This window comes from Protopterus annectens, chromosome 5.part0, assembly GCF_019279795.1.
Source record: "Protopterus annectens isolate FY-2018-M chromosome 5.part0, PAN1.0, whole genome shotgun sequence".
Lineage (NCBI taxonomy): Eukaryota > Metazoa > Chordata > Ceratodontiformes > Protopteridae > Protopterus > Protopterus annectens.
The window spans coordinates 1,451,682,648-1,451,703,017 of NC_056735.1; the positions used below are offsets into that span (position 1 = coordinate 1,451,682,648).

General features: G+C 41.5%; 1 protein-coding gene across 1 annotated transcript in view; it reads right to left on the reverse strand.

Moving 5' to 3' along the window:
• Positions 1-2,606: 2,606 nt before the first annotated feature.
• Positions 2,607-20,370, reverse strand: part of SESN3 (sestrin 3) — a 771,776-nt gene continuing 754,012 nt past the window's right edge. The window contains exons 9-10 of the mRNA XM_044071268.1: positions 19,285-19,429; positions 2,607-3,051 (exon numbers count right to left, since the gene is read on the reverse strand). Coding sequence (XP_043927203.1) covers positions 2,965-3,051; positions 19,285-19,429 — 232 coding nt within the window. The 3' untranslated portion in view covers positions 2,607-2,964. The remainder of the gene's footprint in view (positions 3,052-19,284; positions 19,430-20,370) is intronic.

The window sequence follows — 20,370 nt, forward strand, 5'->3', positions numbered from 1 at the left end:
AATGCCCCACCCCCACACAGCTGTTGTAACTAATTTGCTGTGCGCACACCACATCTGATTGTGATGAGAAAATAATACATCTTAACCTCTTAGCACAAGAATCAGCATCAAAAATAATTAGAGGCAAAGCACCAAAATTAGGGACATATTTTAAATAAAATCCGTAGTCTGCATTTGCAAGCAAGGGCACACAGGAGTGACTACAATCCTTTACTTGCCACAAAACCTTATTTTTAGGAACAATAGATCATCAGGATCAGGGATGTGAAACAATGAACTTACGCTCATCTGCAGCCCGAGTCTCATACAATTTCCTGCCACTGCAGTTAAAGGCACCTAATGTAGAACACTTTCACTGCAGTTCAAGGCACCTAATGTAGAACACTTTCACTGCAGTTCAAGGCACCTAATGTAGAACACTTTCACTGCAGTTCAAGGCACCTAATGTAGAACACTTTCACTGCAGTTCAAGGCACCTAATGTAGAACACTTTCACTGCAGTTCAAGGCACCTAATGTAGAACACTTTCACTGCAGTTCAAGGCACCTAATGTAGAACACTTTCACTGCAGTTCAAGGCACCTAATGTAGAACACTTTCACTGCAGTTCAAGGCACCTAATGTAGAACACTTTCACTGCAGTTCAAGGCACCTAATGTAGAACACTTTCACTGCAGTTCAAGGCACCTAATGTAGAACACTTTCACTGCAGTTCAAGGCACCTAATGTAGAACACTTTCACTGCAGTTCAAGGCACCTAATGTAGAACACTTTCACTGCAGTTCAAGGCACCTAATGTAGAACACTTTCACTGCAGTTCAAGGCACCTAATGTAGAACACTTTCACTGCAGTTCAAGGCACCTAATGTAGAACACTTTCACTGCAGTTCAAGGCACCTAATGTAGAACACTTTCACTGCAGTTCAAGGCACCTAATGTAGAACACTTTCACTGCAGTTCAAGGCACCTAATGTAGAACACTTTCACTGCAGTTCAAGGCACCTAATGTAGAACACTTTCATTTTCCCTGAGCATCAGAGTGGGTAAGGCATGAATTGCATGTGTGCAAGCAGTAGTCTTAGCCACGAGTATAAACCAATACTCACAACAGCATGAAACTACTGTTTGCACACATGCAGTTTATTAAAAAACATACAAAATTATGGCCCGTTACATTACATTCAGCCCATAAGCTAATTAAAATGTGTTAGCAGTGTTAACAGTAAAATAAGAAGCCATGCAGAACTGCATGTTTACTGCTGAAGTGGGCCCTTGTGAAGTCTTGGGTCCGGGTAGATGCCGAAATCACCCCCATTATGTAGAAAGCATGCCAAGTATAAAAAACATCCTGTAAACCCTCCCATAGAAACAGAGAGCATCTTCCAGACTTAGAAAATGTAAAAGGTTTGGAGGAAAAAACGTACAACACAATAAAAATAAATTAATCAAAAGATATACTCTTATTTGAAGTAAAACAGTGTCATTTTTCTGCTATTTAGAAGAGGGGTAAAAGTTAAAAAAAAATAAAAATGAACTGCGTCGTTGTGTTACTATCAGGTGTTATAGTATTAACTATATGTGCAAATAAAGGCACAGCTTCTTGTACAGAATGCATTTTTCCATTATTTAAAATATTCACAGCTGGATCAGTTCAATCATATTTCATGGTCATGCTTGCTCTATAACATATAACTCTTACTCAATAGCTTATAAAATCTAGTGTTAAATGCGTTTTTGTTGTCACAGGTTTGGTCTGTTAACTGATTTTTTTCTGAAGATTTAAACCAAGCACTTAAGTGGACTGCAGAAGGAAAAAGGCAACTTTCTAGAAGTTTGACATCTGCAGGTGGATGACTAGATGGATCAAAGTAGTGCCTCCAAAAAAGTCACTACCAGCCATTTTACAAGTGAAAACTAAATCCCTATAAATTAATTACAGAATGCTTGTATATGTTCTGAAATATTATGAAAACGGTGTATTTCTAAAAAAAAAAAAAAAAAATAATTCTAACACAGAGTAATAGCATACCATAAAGAAACATCCTTGTGAATACTGAAAGAAGATGGACATGGAGAAGTCTAGTGTCTCATGCACCCAAACCTCTAACAATGAAAACTGTAGTAGTGAAAAGCAACTCGTGCAAAGAAAACAAAATATTTTCAAAAAAGCTACACTAAAAATCCAACTTAAAAAAAAAAAAAATTGATCAGCAAAATGAGAATATTTTGGAAATGCATGTGTCTAAAGCGGATTCTTGTTTTTACAAAAGGCTCAGTTACAGAGGGAGTTCCACTAGCAGAAACAAATCACAGTAATACATCAGTAGAAATCAAGGCAGATCTTACTCAAACAAGACATGCAAGCACACAGTGCTCTACGACAAATGCAGCACAAATATATGCTGTACATATGGTAATGAGCCTAGCTTTTTTATGGTTAAGAGAAAAGAAGCTTCCCCTGCCTCCAGTTTCATCTTGCTCTTCCTCAAACCTATGAATTTAGGGTACTGTATGTGCTGTAAAAGAACAGCACCACAACACAAAGACAGGTTAGTGATTACAAAACTCATCTGTTGTATCAATATTTGAGGAAAAGCACTCCACAATTTCTGAAGCAGCTTAGCAAGTCAACACGCTTATTGTTGCACACATACAGGCACGTAACCAGGAATGAACCTGTCTTTCCCCCTCTCACTACAGTCCTTCAGCTAGCAGAAACTGATCACATAGGACTTGGACTACTGATAGAAGTGCAAAAGCATTAACAAGCTACTCAGTCAAGTAGTACTTGCTCGTTTCAAGTGTTACATATTGCTGTTTTAAGGAGAGGAAGGAAAGAAAATTGCACATAACTGCCACAACAATTCAGGCAGGTAGTTTCAATGCAGTCTTCAGAGATTGCTTAACTGTGAGCTTCATTCATAAATTCAGCAATAACACTTGTGGAGTTTCTATGTGCTGTTCTTCAGGTTATAAAATGAGTTATGGCACGAAGGGCATACAGAAGTTCAGCCTGCATTCTGGCTTCCATTAAAAGCACATTCACATGGACCTGCATAAAATGATAAAGTAAAATTAAGTACAAGGAACTGCATATATGTAGCTAAATCAGTGTACAAGAGCAGAGGATGATCTAGTGCCCTCAAATACAAACATAATTATTCCAAATATTAGGCGATAAAATCTTTTAAACAAAGCAGACCGCTAAAGCAAAGATAGAAAAAAGCATGCTTTACAAGTATGCTATAGCAGACACTTAAACCTTCCTCAAAATCATAATTTCTGAGTTTGCTCAAAGTCCTGCTGTGTTAAGTGCTTCCCATTTCTTAATCTAATGACAGCGCTTGAACAGTTAGTGAAATTCTTAATACACCTTCAATAATGAAGAGTGTGTAAATTTGTAACTATATTTAACACATTCCATGCGCTTAATACCCTGGCCTTAAACCAACACTTGGCAAGATTAATTTATAGATCAGCAAATGCATTTTTTAAGCATCTTTATTAAATCATCACATTTTAATCTGTACCATTGGATTACATACATTAAAAGAAAAAAACAAACATTGTAACAGTTTTCACTGTTGCTATCATGCAGTATACACATTTTCTTTTTAACATTTTTCATTACCTTCACCATTACATATGTAGACAATTCCTGCCTTTGATTAAACCTTACTCCTCCTCCTCCTCCACCTGATTATTCTGTATGTTCCAACAAATTATCACTTATTTCTACTACATTTCCTCCTCTTTTCTAAAGCTCCCAACCCAAATCATTAATTTCCTTTACAATATCTACATCTTTCTTTACTTTGTGGACAGATTTTGATTTCCATTTTCTAGAATTCTTTTTTGGTAGCCAGTAACATTAAACTTAGCAAGGTCTTACTTTATCTAGGCAATTCAATTAATATCCTATATCCCAAAACCATTTTCTCAGTTTCAACTATTTGTTTCCACAAGATTTCTGTCAGAGTAATCTGTCAAAATTTTTTAAAATCTGCCAACTTGTTACATTCCCTAAGACATGTTCCCAATTACTCCTCTTTTCCCCAGCACATCTCCAGCATTTGACAGGTACCTGAAAAAAATAATCTGAAGTCTACCTGGGATACAAAAATACCTATGTAAACACTTCCATGCAAAACCCTTAAAAACTTTCTGGACTTGTTTTGCATACTGGTTTGGATCCCAATGTACCCTAACATTCGTAGCTGGCAGGTCCTTGGACCCATCTATCATCTCCTTGGTCCTGGTTCTCCCAGATCAGGCAAATCCCAGTCTACACTTGCCGATCCCCAAGAACAAAGGTACTCGAGATAAACTTTGGTGTTATCGACTCTGTCATCTAGAACCCTGACTGAACAAGATGTCAATAGGATGATGAGGAAGTTCCTTAGAAAGCAGATTCGTCTCAGGGTTCTCCCAGTACTGTCTTCCGGTACTGAGTATTGATCCAACTACCACTCCTCCTCCTCTTCCATATCTGGTTACAGTCTGCTCCTTGGACCCAGCTATAGGGGATCTGATCTGTCATGGACAGCCTTTTCCAGAGCAAACAGTACAGGTGACTGATTCCATCAGGTTCCATTCCTCTTTCAGCTCCGATATGTTTGGATCTGGAAGAGACCATGAGTTGAAGCTTGGTGTTGTGGCTCCAGGGCCTTCATCAACAACAAAGTTGTCTGAGGTATCTCATCCTCTGTGCCTCAGCTCTCGTTAGCTCAGTGATGAGATGGGGCTTGAGGTCGAGACCCCTAAGTAAAGGGCTCCAGCGGAGCTAATGGCATCTTCAGCCTTCAAAGTTTTTGAGTGGGTCCTTTCGATGCAGAGAGAAAAGGCACATCCATTCAGTTCAGTCCCATTTGAACCCCAGCAAGAATCAGCTTCTACTTCCATCCCCTTGTCCGACAGGGATAGGGACAATCAGCTACATGCTACATTAGCTCCCAGTCTTATTCAGAACTGTCCAAATCCCCTCCAAAACTGTTCAAAGGAAACATACAAGCAAGTGGAAGCACTTAAGACTCTTCTCCAGGGTCTTTCACAGAAGATACAGACATGGATGAAGGTGAAGGCTCTCCCAGATCCCCCTCAGAAGACATCACCTTTGGTGAGATCCTTGAACTGATGAAAGAGGGGGATGGCCTACCAATAACCCTTCTCCAGACAAGTCTGTGTTCCTGAAGCCTTTGATTCAGGCTCATCACAGTCCTGTGTGGTACCCCCCCCGTTAACCTGCTCATTGATATGATGGCTCAATGGGCATGGAAGGACCCTGATATGGTGGAACCCATTGCCAAGAAACCTGATAGGATTCTGTGAGCACCCAAAGACCAGAAACACTAGAGCAAATGTCCACCAGTGGATGCGATAGTGGTAGCAGTAGTCACAAAGAAGGAACTAATGGAGAAAAGTTCCTCGGTCTACTCCCATAAACAGTGAACTAGGGCTATGGATCAGTTTGGAAACAGACATACACTTCAGCAGCTTTAGCACTTAAAGTACTGAATTATTTAGACAATGTTACCAGATTTCAGAGAGACCTGACCGAGGAAATTTCTAAGTCTCAATCTCAGGTATTTTGCCTGTGGATGTTCAGAAGATTACAGAACACACACACACAACCACCACAGGAGTAACAAAGGCCCACTTTTATTTTGATGTTCAGAAGATGGTGGACTCCCAGCTTTCTTCCCACAAGTTTACTTCCAATGTCGCCATGCAACTGCTTTTTAACGCAGCTAATGGCGCATCCAGAGCAGCAGGAAACAGCATTACCATCCATTAGCATGCTTGGATGTGTCTGTGTGACTTTGCAGAAAGCTTTTAGACTTCCTTTGTTAATAGTCCTTTTGAGGGGTCCACCTTATTTTGACCTAAAGTGAAAGACACACTGACCAGGAGTCAACAACCTGGCAAAGCATAACTACAGATTCGTGGATGCTAAACACAATTTCCAGAGTCTACTCCATACCATTCTCCCTTCCACCTATCAAGAAGAAAGTTCCCAATGTTATACCCAGCCAATGGGAACTCGCAGCATCAGAAATTTTCAAGCTGCTAGAAAAAAAAAGTCATCCAACCAGTCCCTGAAGACCAGTTAGACTCCAGAGTCTACTCAAGGATCTTTTTAATAAAAAAGAAAACGGGACCTCAGACCCATCTAGGATCTGTGTCATTTACATCAGTATGTCTAAAAGACAACATTCCAGATGGTTACACTTCAATCAGTTTTGCCTCTGCTGAGGAAAGAAGATTGGATGTACTCTGTAGATCTCAAGGATGCTGACTATCATCTAAAGATACACCACAGTCCCAGGGTGTTCACCAAGATAATGGCAGTGGTGGCAGCATGTCTTCGCCTGGTAGGGATCCATATTATCTCATACTTTGATGACTGGCTCCTGACTGCTACCGCTAATAAAAAAAAAGTTATGTACTCGCCACAATGTTCCATCTGAGTACTTCTACTTCATTTGTCTTCCAACCTGTGGGATACCAGATTCGTATTGGATCTGAGCCGGCAATTCCACTAGCATCTGCTCCAAGCTCCTCCCCTTACCCATAATATACCTCCACTACCTTCCAACCCCCAGATGGAGTTTGCTGACCCTTATACTGATAACCGGGCCTGAAAAATACTTTATGACCTACAACTGCAGCCCACAGGCTGTTCATAGGACAAGGTCAAGGGGAAGGAGGGAGGGATGGTTGAAGACAAATGAAGTAGAACTACTCAGATGGAATGTTATGGTGAGTACATAACTTCTTTATCTGAAGTAGTTTACTTCATTTGGTCTTCAAGCTGTGGGACAGAGTCCCCAGCTACTGAACTCCTGGGTGGCACTCATGGAAGGATATTCCGGAGCACCATGGAACCAAAGGATGCTCTCCTTCTAGAAGTCAAATCCAATTTGTAGTGAGAAATAAAGGTATGAGATGAGGACCAAGTAGCTGCAAAACAAATGCATCCAATGAGACTCTAGACCAAAAGGCAGCAGAAGTAGCCATGGACCTAGTGGAATGAGCTTTCACCTGACCCGGAGGAGACATAACTTTATCCTTATAGACCTGAAAGATGCACGAGGAAATCCACCTAGTAATAGTGACCTTGGAGGTAGGTTTACCCAAAAAGGGTTTAGGGAAGGACACAATTGATCAGATTTATGGACGTTTTTGGTCCTGTGCAAATAAAATCATAACTGTCTATGAACATCCAACGAGTGGAGTTTGTATTGCATTTTGTTAGCAAAGTTAGGGAAGAAGACAGGTAAATTAATGGTCTGACTGATGTTAACTTGTGATTCCACCTTAAAAAAAAAGTACGGATTGGTCCGAAGGGAAACCCTATGTTTATGGAAAATCATATATGAAACTTTGATGGACAAAGCTTGCAGTTCTGAAACCCTTTTAGCAGAAGTGATAGCCACCAGGAATGCTGTTTTCCAAAATAAGAATTTAAGATCTATGGTTACAGCACGTTCAAAAGGCAGAGCGACCAAAGTAAAAAACATAGTAAGGTCCCATGAGGGAACAGGATCCTTGACTGAGGGGGCATAAAAGAAAGGTCCCTTTGATAAAGGCTTTACACAGACTGGAGGAGGCCAGGGAGGCAGAATTCTCACCCACATGAAAATGAGAGATGGCAGCCAACTGAACTTTGATAGTAGAAGAACTAGCTCCCTGTTGAAAAATATTGGCTAGGAAATCAAGAATGGCAGAAATAGGAGCCGTGAAGGGGTCTAAACTCCTCTGAGAAGCCCAAAAAGAAAAACAATTCCATTTGCTGCGGTAAACCTTCCTGGTTGAAGACTTAAGCACATTCACCAGAACAGACCTAACTGAGGAGGATAATCCAGAAGTCCTAGCGATCATGGGAACTGGAGCAGACAAGCCATGATCTTCAAACTGTCCAGGTTCTGATGAGGAACCCCCGATGGGTGTGAAATCAGATCAAGAATGGGATCCAAGATCCAAGGTGGAGCCAGAAGATTAGACCAAAGGAAAGGAAACCATACCTGGCGAGGCCAAAACGGGGAAATGAAGACCACTTTGCTCCCCAGTCAACGAGCTTTCTGTAGAAACCTCGGAATAAGAGGTACTGGAGGGTAAGCATACAGAAGACCAGGAGACCAAGTACGGACTAGAGCATCTCTGGGGGACTCCCCCAGCAGGGGTTCAGAGCAATAAACTCACTGTACTTCATGTTGGAAGGAGATGCAAAGAGATTGCAGCAAGGCTGATCCCCACTCCAGGAAGATTTGCTCAGCTACTAAATCCCGGAATATGCGTTGGTATGAGAAAGCGACCAGTGGAGATCGCCCATTCCCACACTCTCATGGCCTTGTGACAAAGGGGGTAAGATCTGGTCCCTCCCAGTTTGTTGATGTACCAGACCACTGACATGTTGCCTGATTGAATTGCAATGGTTCCCAGAGGAAGAAAGGCATGAAGGGCCTGCAACACCAAAAGGACCGCCCTCATCTCTAGAACATTTACATGCAAGCTGGTCTCAACAGGGGACCACAGGCCTTGGACTGTCCTGCCCGAACAATACCCCCCCACCTGAGTTGGGAGGCATCCGTGGTCACTGTGGCTTGGACAGGGGCTGAAACAAAGGGTCGGCCCTCCAAGATCTCCGGAGAGCACATCCACCTCAGAAGGGATGACCGACAGACTCGACTGAGGTGTACTGGATATAATAATGGAAGTTCCAACAGGGACCACTGTACAGCTAGTGTCCACTGTAGAATTCTCTTATGTAACCAGGTGCACGGAAGAAGCATTACCGTCACTGCCATTGAACCTAAGGCCCTCAACACTGATTCTGCCAATGAAAGAGAACAGTAGATCAGAGACATGCATCCTCAGGTTTTGTACTCTCTCCATGGTCAGGAAGATTTTGCACTGTAAGGTGTCTATCCTTGCCCCAATGTATAGTCTATCACCTGGACAGGATTTAGAAGCGATTTGGATGCATTGATTGCGATCCCCAAATACAGAGCAAGCTTTAAGAAATAATCCCTGGTTTGAGAAAGACGCCTGGTGGGAGCAGTGAGGAGCCAATCATCCAGGTACGGGTAGACCTGAATCTCCTAAAGCCTCAGGTGAGCCGCTACTACCTCCATCACTTCCTCTGGACATGATCTGAAGCACCAAGCGGTCTGATGTTATGGACTCCCATGCTGCCAGGTGCACAATCATCCCCCAACTGCCTCCAGAGTCGAGCAGTCAGGAATCCCTCAGGGTTGCTGTCCGGGCCTGTCCAAAAAAGGTTCTCAAGACCCAAGATTCCTTGGACCCCCTCTGCCTCTGGGCTGGCGTCTATGCCTCTGGGGGAAGAAGAGCCCCGAGTGTCCCGGGAATACTGTGACGTCTGGAACCACATCTTCTTTTGCCGTATCTGATTCCATGAAAAGGATCTTTGAGGGTTCGAGAAGCAGATTCAGATGGCAGACAGTGTCTTCCCATCTTTCTCACTCTGGACTAAAGTCTCTTTGACAGTCTTACCAAAAACAGCAGAGCAGTCATAAGAGGCGTTGGCAAAAGACGCCTTGAAAGGTTCTGAAAACTGACAGTCTGAACCAGGCGTTGCACCTCATGGACACGCCGGATTCAGCCGCCCTAGTCACTCCTTCAGTAGCATGTGAGAGGAGTTGCATGGACATGTTGCAGACTGCTTTCAAAGTGGCCATCCTCATGGAGAATGAGTCCCTGTCCTCCTAAGACATGGACTTGGGGGGAGACTAAGCCAGCTCGCTCCTTGACCAGGTTGCGCTGGAGTCTTGTGACATGGGCCAGGGAGTTCGGCACCCTAATGGAAAAGGTTGCTGACACATAAACCCGCTTCCCTAAGCGGCTGATCATCCGCAACTCTCAGTCAGGGGGATAAGCCGAGGAACTCTCTTCGGCTAGTTCCTTTTTTGTGGCTGCTGCTACCACCACAGCGTCTAAGAGGGAGCCCTTGTTCCACACTGGTTTATCTGATGGTGGACTCAAGATCTTATCAGGACAATTAGGGATTGGTTCCACAGTGTCCGGCTCCTTCAAGGTCCATGAGGTGACCAGGTCAACCAGGGGATCTGCAGGAGGAGACACCCAGGAAGTAGATGGGCCCGTGCCAAAAGCCTCCAGGAACACTGACTCATCAGAAAAAGGTTTGGGGGTGGACCAACCTCCCCATTGGTGTAGGGTTTCGATGATGTCCCCAAAGGAGATATCCTCAGGAGGTGATCTGGGAGAACCTTCCCCATCATTCAAATCAGTGCCCTCAGTGAGGGACTCAGGGGAGTCCAACCAAGTGGCTCCTCTTACACGTATGCTTGCGAGGCATGTCTCGGGTGGGGCTCTCCGGGTGGAACTTGCAAGCCACTTGTTCCTCAGGGGGAACAGTCTGGGGCTCCTCGAGCATGGACTGTCCCTCTACTAAAATGATGGGATTCGTAGATAGAGCCAAGGGGGTCGAGGCGGAATATGAGGAGATAGGCAAGGGTCTCGATCCAGCGGAACCCTTTCTACCATGAATGCCGAGGGAGAACGAACCTCCTGAGAAACCAGTAAGGAAGCTGGTCTCCCCGGATCAGATGTGAAAATCGGAGCCAGGCCCGAAGTGGACGGAGCTCCGAGGAAGGAACTTGGCTCGATAACGCCAGAGCCAATGAAAAAAGTTCTGCTCCCTCGGATCTGACACCTAAGCTCTGGCTCCGAGAGCCGCTCAGATCCAAGCTGGTCAGATCAGACATGCTCCAGGCAGCTGTTGGTGCCAAGGAAGCAGTTACCGTCGGTGCCGACCCCCTGACTAAGACCATCCTCGGATCCGATTACTCTGAACTCGGTGGATGGATCTGAGAAGGAGAAATCAGTGTGAAAAAAAGAAGCGAGCTCCCCACTCCAGAGGGAGGGGGGCTGGCAAGACCCCCATCTGGATCTGATTACGAATAAACCTCATAATTTTATCCATGTCAACTTCTGACAAGCTACGCGTGTATCTCCATGAGGCCACAGACCAGAGGCCCTAGATGGAGAACGTGTTTCCTCCGGCTCCGGGGAAAATCTCTGAGATGGGAGCCGAGGGGAGTCACGGATCCTAGGCTGACTTTTGGAGGAAGAAGTAAGGTCCAGAGACCACTTACGTTTCTCTGGCTTATGAGATTTTGGCCCTCTCTCCTTCTCTCTGACCCTTTTCCTCTTCACTTCCACAAGCTTAGAAATGGGAGGTTGAGTCCCAGCCTGGGAGGGAGGAGAAGCAAGGGCAAGAGAGGAAGGAGAGGTGGCCACAGCAACCGCTGTGACTGAAGCCGAGGCAACCGACTCAGAAGTCGGAAGAAGGCCTTTCAGGGCCAACTTAGCCTTCCTGTCCTTGATAGCACGGGTTAAAACCCGTGGAAATACAGCAATCCAAATTCAGATGGGCAACGCCCAAGTACATCACACAAAGTGTGCGGCCATCTGCAGGAGACAATTTCTGGCCACACTCGGTGCACCTTTTGAAAACAGGCTTTATCAGCCATGTCTCTATCCAAGCCACTCACACTAGGGAAAGAAAAAGGAGAGAAAAAATTACCTGTTTTCTCACTCAGACCACTCACCACACACTCAAGTCACACAGAACACTGAGGGGTGAGGGGAAGCAATACACACTAACTCTAAACTACAATAAAGGTTTCATCACATGACGCACCAGCGAGGGGAGGAGGAGAGGGAACCTACATTAAACACTTATACTCAAAAAAGTTTTGAGAAAAAAGCTGCTTAAAAGCAGAAAACCCACTCACTACTCAGAGCTCAGGAGATCACGATGCTTCAGCAAGCCGTGGCAAATGAGATCAGGGGTTGGAAGGCAGTGGAGGTGTATTATGGGTAAGGGGAGGAGCTTAGAGCTCATAGCAGATACTAGTGGAATTGCTGGCTCAGATCCAATACGGATTCAGTATCCCACAGGCTGAAGACCAAATGAAGTAAACTACTTCAGATCTTGTTATTAAAATCATCAGGACCTTTTGCTCCATCTGATGCAAGGCCTAGGGATCATGGTCAATCTAACCAAAAGTAATCTAACCCCTACTTAGTAGACAATTTATCAGATGCCACCTGGATACAAGTTTATAAATTGACAGACTTCCAGACTCCAGGGTGCTCTACCTGTGCCGTACATCCACTCAGGTTCTCCATCACCCTTCCCCACTGGTGACACTAATTCTTTGCCTATTGGATCTAACGGCTTCCACAATCCTCATAGTTCCATTAGTCAGATTTTACAAGAGACTGCTTCAATGGACTCTAGCAGTGCAGTGGTCCCAAATATATCATCCACTTCAAGCTAACATCTGAGTCACTCAAATTTGCAAACACATATCCTGCTGGATATCTCCTTCAGTGACAGAAGGATGTCCCATTCCTTATGGACACCCGGTAGCTGTAGTGATAACTGATGCATCCCTTCTAGGGTGGGGTGGGGGGCTTTATGAAGGGAAGACAGTCCAAGGTACTTGTCACATGCACTGGTCAACTTCACATCAATACCCTGGAGATGAAGGAATTCCTGCTGTTGTGGGCTTTTCAGGATGTCCTCCCAGGGGGAGTGATCTGGAGTATTTCTCCCCAGACTTCCATTGAAAATTGGCTTCGTTCCAAGTCGGACTTTCCCAGTAAACAAATGTTAAATAAAATAAATAAAAATATCTGTACACACAGACAACATGTCGGTGGTTTGGTACATCAACAAACAGGGAGGAACACGCTCCTACCCTCTTATGTTGAGAAGCCATAAGTCTGGCAAAGGGTCATGTCATCTCATTGCTTTCTAGTAGCAATGCACATCCTGGGGTTGTCCAGTGTACTGGATAACAACATTGAGCAAAACTGTCTTAACGCCTTACTAGTGGGTCTTCAATCCAACAATGACAACTTTGATTTTACTTTGCTGCAACCTGTTCACATCCTACTTAAACATGTGCAGCAGTTACTTTGCCTTGATGCCTCCACAGGGGCACTCACCGAGGGATGCTCTAGTCCACAACTGGCTCCCAGGTCTCCTCTATGCCTTTTCCTCCATTGGCTTTGATGAACAAGTTCATACAGAAAGCAAGAATGTGCAAAGCTAAAGTAATCCTCATTTCTCTTTTCTAGCCTCAACAAATGTGGTTTCTCTTCCTGTGGCCTTTACTAGTATATCCTCCATGGATGCTGAACCATTATTCAGATGCCTCCTAACACACTCATCTGGACTGCCTCCTCCAGATCAGAAAGCCAGGTAGATGACCACTTCTACGCTTAGTTAGAGATGTCAGGCTCAACACCTTTTTGGTCATTCGGATATTATCAACCTCTCAAAAACAGTTCACTATGAAAATCTACCATAGCAAATGGAAGAGGTTTTCTATCTAGGCTATGTCAATGGGTTTAGATCCCATCTCTGCCCCTATTCCTTCCATTCTTGAATGGGACGTTTCCACAATGGCTCCAGTTATTCTACTATCAAAGTGCAAATGTCAGCTATCTCAAACTTTCACATAAGTCAGAACGACAATTATGTAACTTCCATTCGAGTCACTAAGGCCTGCTTGAAAGAAGCCTTTTTTTTACGGCTGCCTGTAGTGCCACTGGATGTTACCATTACATTACAGGTATTGACTCAACCACTTTTGAACCAGCATCAGCATCAGTTGATTTGAAATTTGTCTCTTGGAAAACTTTCTGGTAGCAGTCACTTCAGCCAAGCAGATCTCAGAGATACAAGCACTTTCCTGCAAGTCTCCATATCTGGTCTTTCACAAAGATAACAGTTTCAAGAACTAATGCATCTTTCTTTCCCACAGTGGCATTATCCAAGACAAATTTAAATCAGTCAATAAACCTACCTCTCTTTTTTCCAAGGTTCTTGAACAAAGGTGAGTACATCCTACATATGAAGGAGGTTCATAACCAGCTTAGATTCTATCTTCATAGGACCAAATCATTCAGGAATCAGATCAACTGTTTAAGGTGTTCTCAAAAACTAATTTGGGCAAAAAGTGGCTTAGATTACGGTTATCCGAATGCATCTCCTCTGTTTATAAAAAAAGGGACAGTCTTTACAATCTAAACCTAATGCTCATTCCACAAGGGCAGTGGCTATATCAACAGCCTTTGCCAACAGACTACCTCCTGATATTTGCACAGGTCATACCTTTGTATCTCATTATAAGCCGGATGATCAATCAAGATTACATTCCTCTTTTTGTTCCACCATCCTCAGGAACATTCTTTCTTGATACCATCTGGACCTTCCAGCTTAGGAATCCGTCTCATAGTTGAACTGGATGAAAAAAACACTAGATACAAAAGTTATGCACTTACCATAACAAAAGATCCATGTTGTCTGATTTTTGTCCAGTTCAACTTCCCTCCTACCTGCCCTCTACCAAACTGGTGACAGAGTTGTCTCCGGCATACTCTGTGAGCAGTGCAGTCCTTGCTGTTTTGTTCATAACCCTGTCATTTGTTCCTATCTTTGGATTCAGTCTTGAACAGGGGTTGAATGATTAATAAACACATATATTACTTTAGATAAGGATATTGTATCTTTTTGGGGGTCAAACACGGTCTGAGGTAGAGTTCAGGGAATTATGGGTAGGGAAGGAGTCATAACTCTGGAACTGAATAGCTTCAGAATCAGTGCTGAGGTTGGATCCAACAACCCATAGCTGAACTGGATGAAAATCAGACAACATTGATCTATCATAAGTACATACTTTTCAGTTTAGTCTTTTCACATTTATCTTTAGCTGCCATGACAGAAGATAGCTAAGCATGTCATCTTATGTCCTCATACATATTGGTACTGCTGAATCAATTCATGTAGAGGTACACAGTTTACCATTACAACCTATTGCCTGATCTTCATTTATTTTATATCCTGAAAAGATGTGAAACTGTCTCAAAATGTTCCACAGCACTGATATGTCCATTTTAGGATTTTATCAATACAAAATAATACACCTGTGAATAAAGCTAACTTTTCTTGAATACTGTACCTGATATATCCTTGAACTTGTGAATCACTTATTTTCTTTGCCAACAGCTCTAAATGTAATGCAAACAACAATTGAAAAAGAATACATCCCTGCCTGATTCCTCTGTTCAAACGCAGCTTGTGAGAGATAAACCAAACTTACCTTAATTATTGTCCCTGACCCTTCATATGTATCCTCCTCCTTATTAACCCTAGGGAATGCAATTGCTGCACTACTCAAAATCTCATCTTTGAATGCCTTCTCTGTACCAAGACCCACCAACAGCAGTAGTTGTCCTGTTACACTGCTTCCCCTTTGGGAACTCTTACATGGCTCTATCAGTGTTAACCGTTTGCCTCCATTCCACAAAAATACAGTGCTCCAGGTCTCACAGCTTTAATACTAGTGACTAAAAGAATGGAAAACACTTTATAATAATGGTTTAACAATTAAATGGGCCTATACAAAATCAAATCTGAAGGGTCTATACCCTCTGGGTACCACAGCAACTACAGTTTTATTTTCAGGTACTTCCCACCCATGCTTTTAAAACATTTTTAGCCAGTACCTTTCAGATCTTTATTACTTTCTTCCCTCCTAACTTCCAAATTTTCACGGGAATACTATCTGTTTGAAGACTTTCCATGGTGATTGATAATATATAGTCATGTTTATCTCATCTCTCCCCATCTTAGCCATTAACTGTTGAGACTCCTCTTTCTCTGACTTTACAATAATTATGTCTTTCATAAATATTTCCATTTATGCCTCCTCTTGGTTTCCCATTCCTCTTTTTTTTTTACTTCCAAAAATCTCTACTACCTGTACAGGATCTCTAGTTATTTTCCTTGTTATAGGCTCCCTAAGACTGGCTACAACCCCTAAGACTGGCTACAACCCCTTCTGCTTTCTGTTGCTTAAGTCTTTGTTCTAAAAGTTTTTACACTCTAGAGCTGTTATTAAAAAATAGTTGCTCAATAGTGTTACAGTTTTCTATCATTACCATCCATCTTTATCTTAGCTTTCACTGGTGCAGGGTCCGATATAATTATTGGATGGTTTCCAGCATTTTCAGTTAATATCTTAGCTTTCATTGGTACATGGTCCGATATAATTATTGGACGGTTTCTAACGTTTTCAGTTAATATCTTAGCTTTCACTGGTGTATGGTCTGATATAATTATTGGATGGGTCCCAAAGTTTTCAGTTAATATCTTAGCTTTTACTGGTGCATGGTCTGACAATTATTGGATGGGTCCCAAAGTTTTCAGTTAATATCTTAGCTTTTACTGGTGCATGGTCTGATATAATTATTGGATGGGTCCCAGAGTTTTTAGTTAATATCCATCTTAGCTTTTACTGGTGCATGGTCTGACAATTATTGAATGGGTCCCAAAGTTTTCAGTTAATATCTTAGCTTTTACTGGTGCATGGTCTGATATAATTATTGGATGGTTTCTAACATTTTCAGTTAATTGTGCATGCTCCTGTGAAACAAGTTCTATCTAGTTTAGTTATTTTATTTTAGAAAATAAATGTAAACTCTGTTAGTTTCAGCTACTAAAAACTCTCATCTTCCATAATAAATATTTTCATATACTATTATAGAAATATACACTACTATTTTGTTACAGTTTTTCCTTCTGAGTCCCCTGCTGAAAGCTTATTATTTCTCCCAAAATCATTCTAAGCTCCAAAACAGCAGTTTTAGGTAGAATATAAATACTTGTAGCATTATCCCCCTTCCTACTGGCAGAAATCTAACACCATCATTTTCTTCTTCTGTCACTATTGGAGCTACTCTCATAATCAGTATTATTACTCCCTTTTTCTTGTCCCTTTTATTCTGCTGAATGTCCATCTTGAAATCCTATGTAATTCACATGCTCATTTCTAGTCAAATGCATCTCCAGTAACATTGCTATCCACTCCCTACACCTTTCCATATAATTCAATACTATGTTTTTTTGTCCATGCATATAAAGCCATTTACATTCCATGCAAGTAATAAAGCAGATATTCTGATCAAAAGCTATTACTTCACATATATGTGGCAGTCCTACTTAATGTGTATTTATAGCTTGCAACTTACACGCACACACTAACAGTGGTCAGGCAGATTTTGTGTGTACTAGCTTCGTCTCATCTCTATTTAAACCTATATCACATTTTCCAAGACTTTTCACTTGAATAAAAAACACTTGAGAAACAAAACACTAAATTGCATGTTAAATCTCCAGTCCACTTTAACTCACAGCAAATGCATAAAACTGACATTTTCAGAAAAAGAAGTTACCCCTCCATATAGGAGCAGTGACCTCAAACTAATGGCTGCACTTACAGGCATTAGCTGTTCTAAAGTAAAGGTTAACCATGCTGAAGTGTACATTACACAGTCTATACTTCTACTTATAGACTGTCATCTGTCCTTGTTTTATCTTTAGTGCCTTTCCAGTTGCAAAAAGTAATTGCATTGCTTCAGTAAACTAACTTTTAGCCTTAAGAAAAAGTGAACTGGCTACCCTAAATAGTGTATATTTACATTTAATACAAAGTACTTAAGTTGATGGGAAGCTTATATAATTATTCAGTTCTCTCAATTTCAAACAAATGTATTTTTACTGACTTGCCTCCATTTTCCCTTTGAAAGTTAATTATATTATACTTTGTACATTTCACACAGGACATGCTGTTCAGATCTTTCCAGATTAATTGCTTACAGATGAAGACATTGTCTCCATGTAAAGTATCTGCTAAAAAAACAAAAAAACAAACAAACAAAAAAAACACTAGTAACTTTGCAAATGTAAAAAAGAAACCTTGTATTGATTCAGAATGCACTGGTCAATTTGCTCTCTCTCTCATTTAAAAGATGTGCCACTGGTAAAATAAATAGCTAATAGCTTTGCAAATGCAAGGAAAAAAACTACAATTTTTCATGGTTTGCATCATTTTCTCTTGTTTTTCACGTTATTTCCTTAAAAATCCCCTATGGTTAGTCTTTCAGGATCAGGATTAGAGTTTTAGGGTCAGACTTTAGATTTAGGAGAACTTAGTTACTTGATTATACATTTCCTAGGGAAAGCATAACATTGAAAAATAACACATGTTTATCTACAGCAAGTAGACATGACTACATTCTCAGAGAGAACTTACACCATTTAGTTATATCTGCTGGGTGGTAGTTATGCTGGGGACAATTAGGGTCTATCCTTAAATGAGGGTGGCTTAGTCCGTGGGGGTGAAGTCAGGTCCTCAGGGGGCAGGGAAGAGAGGTTCCTCCCACAATCTACTGCGGGGGGGGGGGTGAATGTACTCTAGGCCTCAAGGGGGAAGCTGAAGGTGGCCAGGCATGGAGGCAAAAAGCATTAAGAAAAAAATGAAGGCAGTTATCAGTGCTGTTGTAACTTTTTTTGCACAGTGCAAATTCTACCACAGTTTCTATTTATCATAATCAGCTCTGAACTGACAAACATGGATGGACTCTGCAGTGGGGGAAAAATTCATCTCTCACTACTGTAAAGTCTGATGCAGTAGCAACAGATTATTTCAAAAAGACTCCTGCTAAAGAGCTAGCTGTGTTATATGTACAGATGTAAAAAAGGACAGATTATATATTAATGTTGCTTTACATGTCAGTAAGTAAAACAAACTCTTTTGCATGTTTATGAATTAGATTATTCCAGAAGTGAACATATATATATATATATATATATATATATATATATATATATATATATTTCATTGCTGCATTTATAGGAGTTTGGCTGTACACATCTTCATTGACCAGTATTAAACATTCTTGAAAGACTAACTCAATTAGTTATGTGGTTAAACAGACATACTTCAGAAGTGCGTCAAATCTGTAATCCCAAAGCAATACAATCTTGTGATATGAGAAATCATACCAAAAAAAAACACCACCATTATTTAGCACAACACATATAGCCTTTACACTAGAAATTTACATTATTACAAAATCAGACATTTCTTGCAAGCAGCATGATGATATATTTTGAAATTTCAGTCAGTACAACACTGCTTCCATGTGGTATAAAAAAGCAGCAACATTATAAGTACTGCATTATCAAGATAACCTGAATGTGGCTAGTGAACAGCTTCACTTAATACATTAAAAAGCTGACCAAAATGAAGCAACAAAACTGTTTATTAAAGGTGTACTGCTTTATAGGTTTAAGAAGCACAGGCTGTCACTGTATTTATTAACAGACAAATGTGGCACTGGCCCTCTCTCATCACCCATTACTAAATGATCGGATACTCACTTTCTCTGAGTGTGTGAACTGGTGCCAGAAACCATCATACATGCGTTTGGTCGTCCTTTCAGGATAACAGGTCACAGTTTTGATGTACTTCTTCAGATTTTTTTCAAGTAACTGATTCACTTCTCCATAGTCATAGTCATCATACCTACAATAAAAACAGGACAAACTGGCTTAAGCACCATTTCTTGTGGTCCTGCAAGTATTCATATTTGAATTTACAGTCCAGCAGTCAGTAGTGGATCACCTCTCAGCAGTGCTTGGGTTTAAATGAACCACAATAATCTCACCCATCATCAAAGTACTGCAACATGCATACAGATATGTGCACACACAGACAGACACGCACACAGACACACACACACGTGTGCTACTACTTTATCTAACCTCATTTCATCTACAATCATTGTCAAAGCCACAAAGTTAAACAGTATATAGTTAAATTTCAAATTAGTCAGAGACCACAACTCTAAATACTGAAATAACAGATATTTAACATTAGACCACTGTTGCAAGTATCCTAAGCTGCTATTTTGGTACCAATCCCTTGCCAACAGCTAAGTTTGGAAAAATTAAGGGTGCTCTCCATGCATTACAACTATCAAGAGCTTAGGAGGAGTTCCTATAAAATGACATGGTGCCAAAAACCTCAATGCTCTCTTTGGTGAGCCCTGTGGAACTGTCGATTGGGTAGCGATCTTCCAAGGCTGAGCAGAAATTCACCTTTGGAGAAAGCCTTTCACTACATTTTTTGTAAAAAAATATGTAGAACTTTGCCAAGAAACTTTTTGTTTTTAAATTTTGGACCATCAGTTTTTTTTTTGTCTGCTTGTATGAACAACTGCTTAGAAAGTTCCTTTTGTTTGTGTTTTTATTACAGGTTGCATACGTTTTATCAGGGGCAGGACTCTGTGCTTGTGTAGACTGTCAGTGTTTTTTATTACATGAACCTGCTTTTGTCCCCAAGCCTTTACCAACTCCTTCAGGCTCCACTACCAGTCTTCAGTCCTTCACTCTTAACTGAACCTATGGAGAAGCTACCAGTCTCCATGATTTTTCATTCAACTACCTGCAAGAAGACAAAAAGTA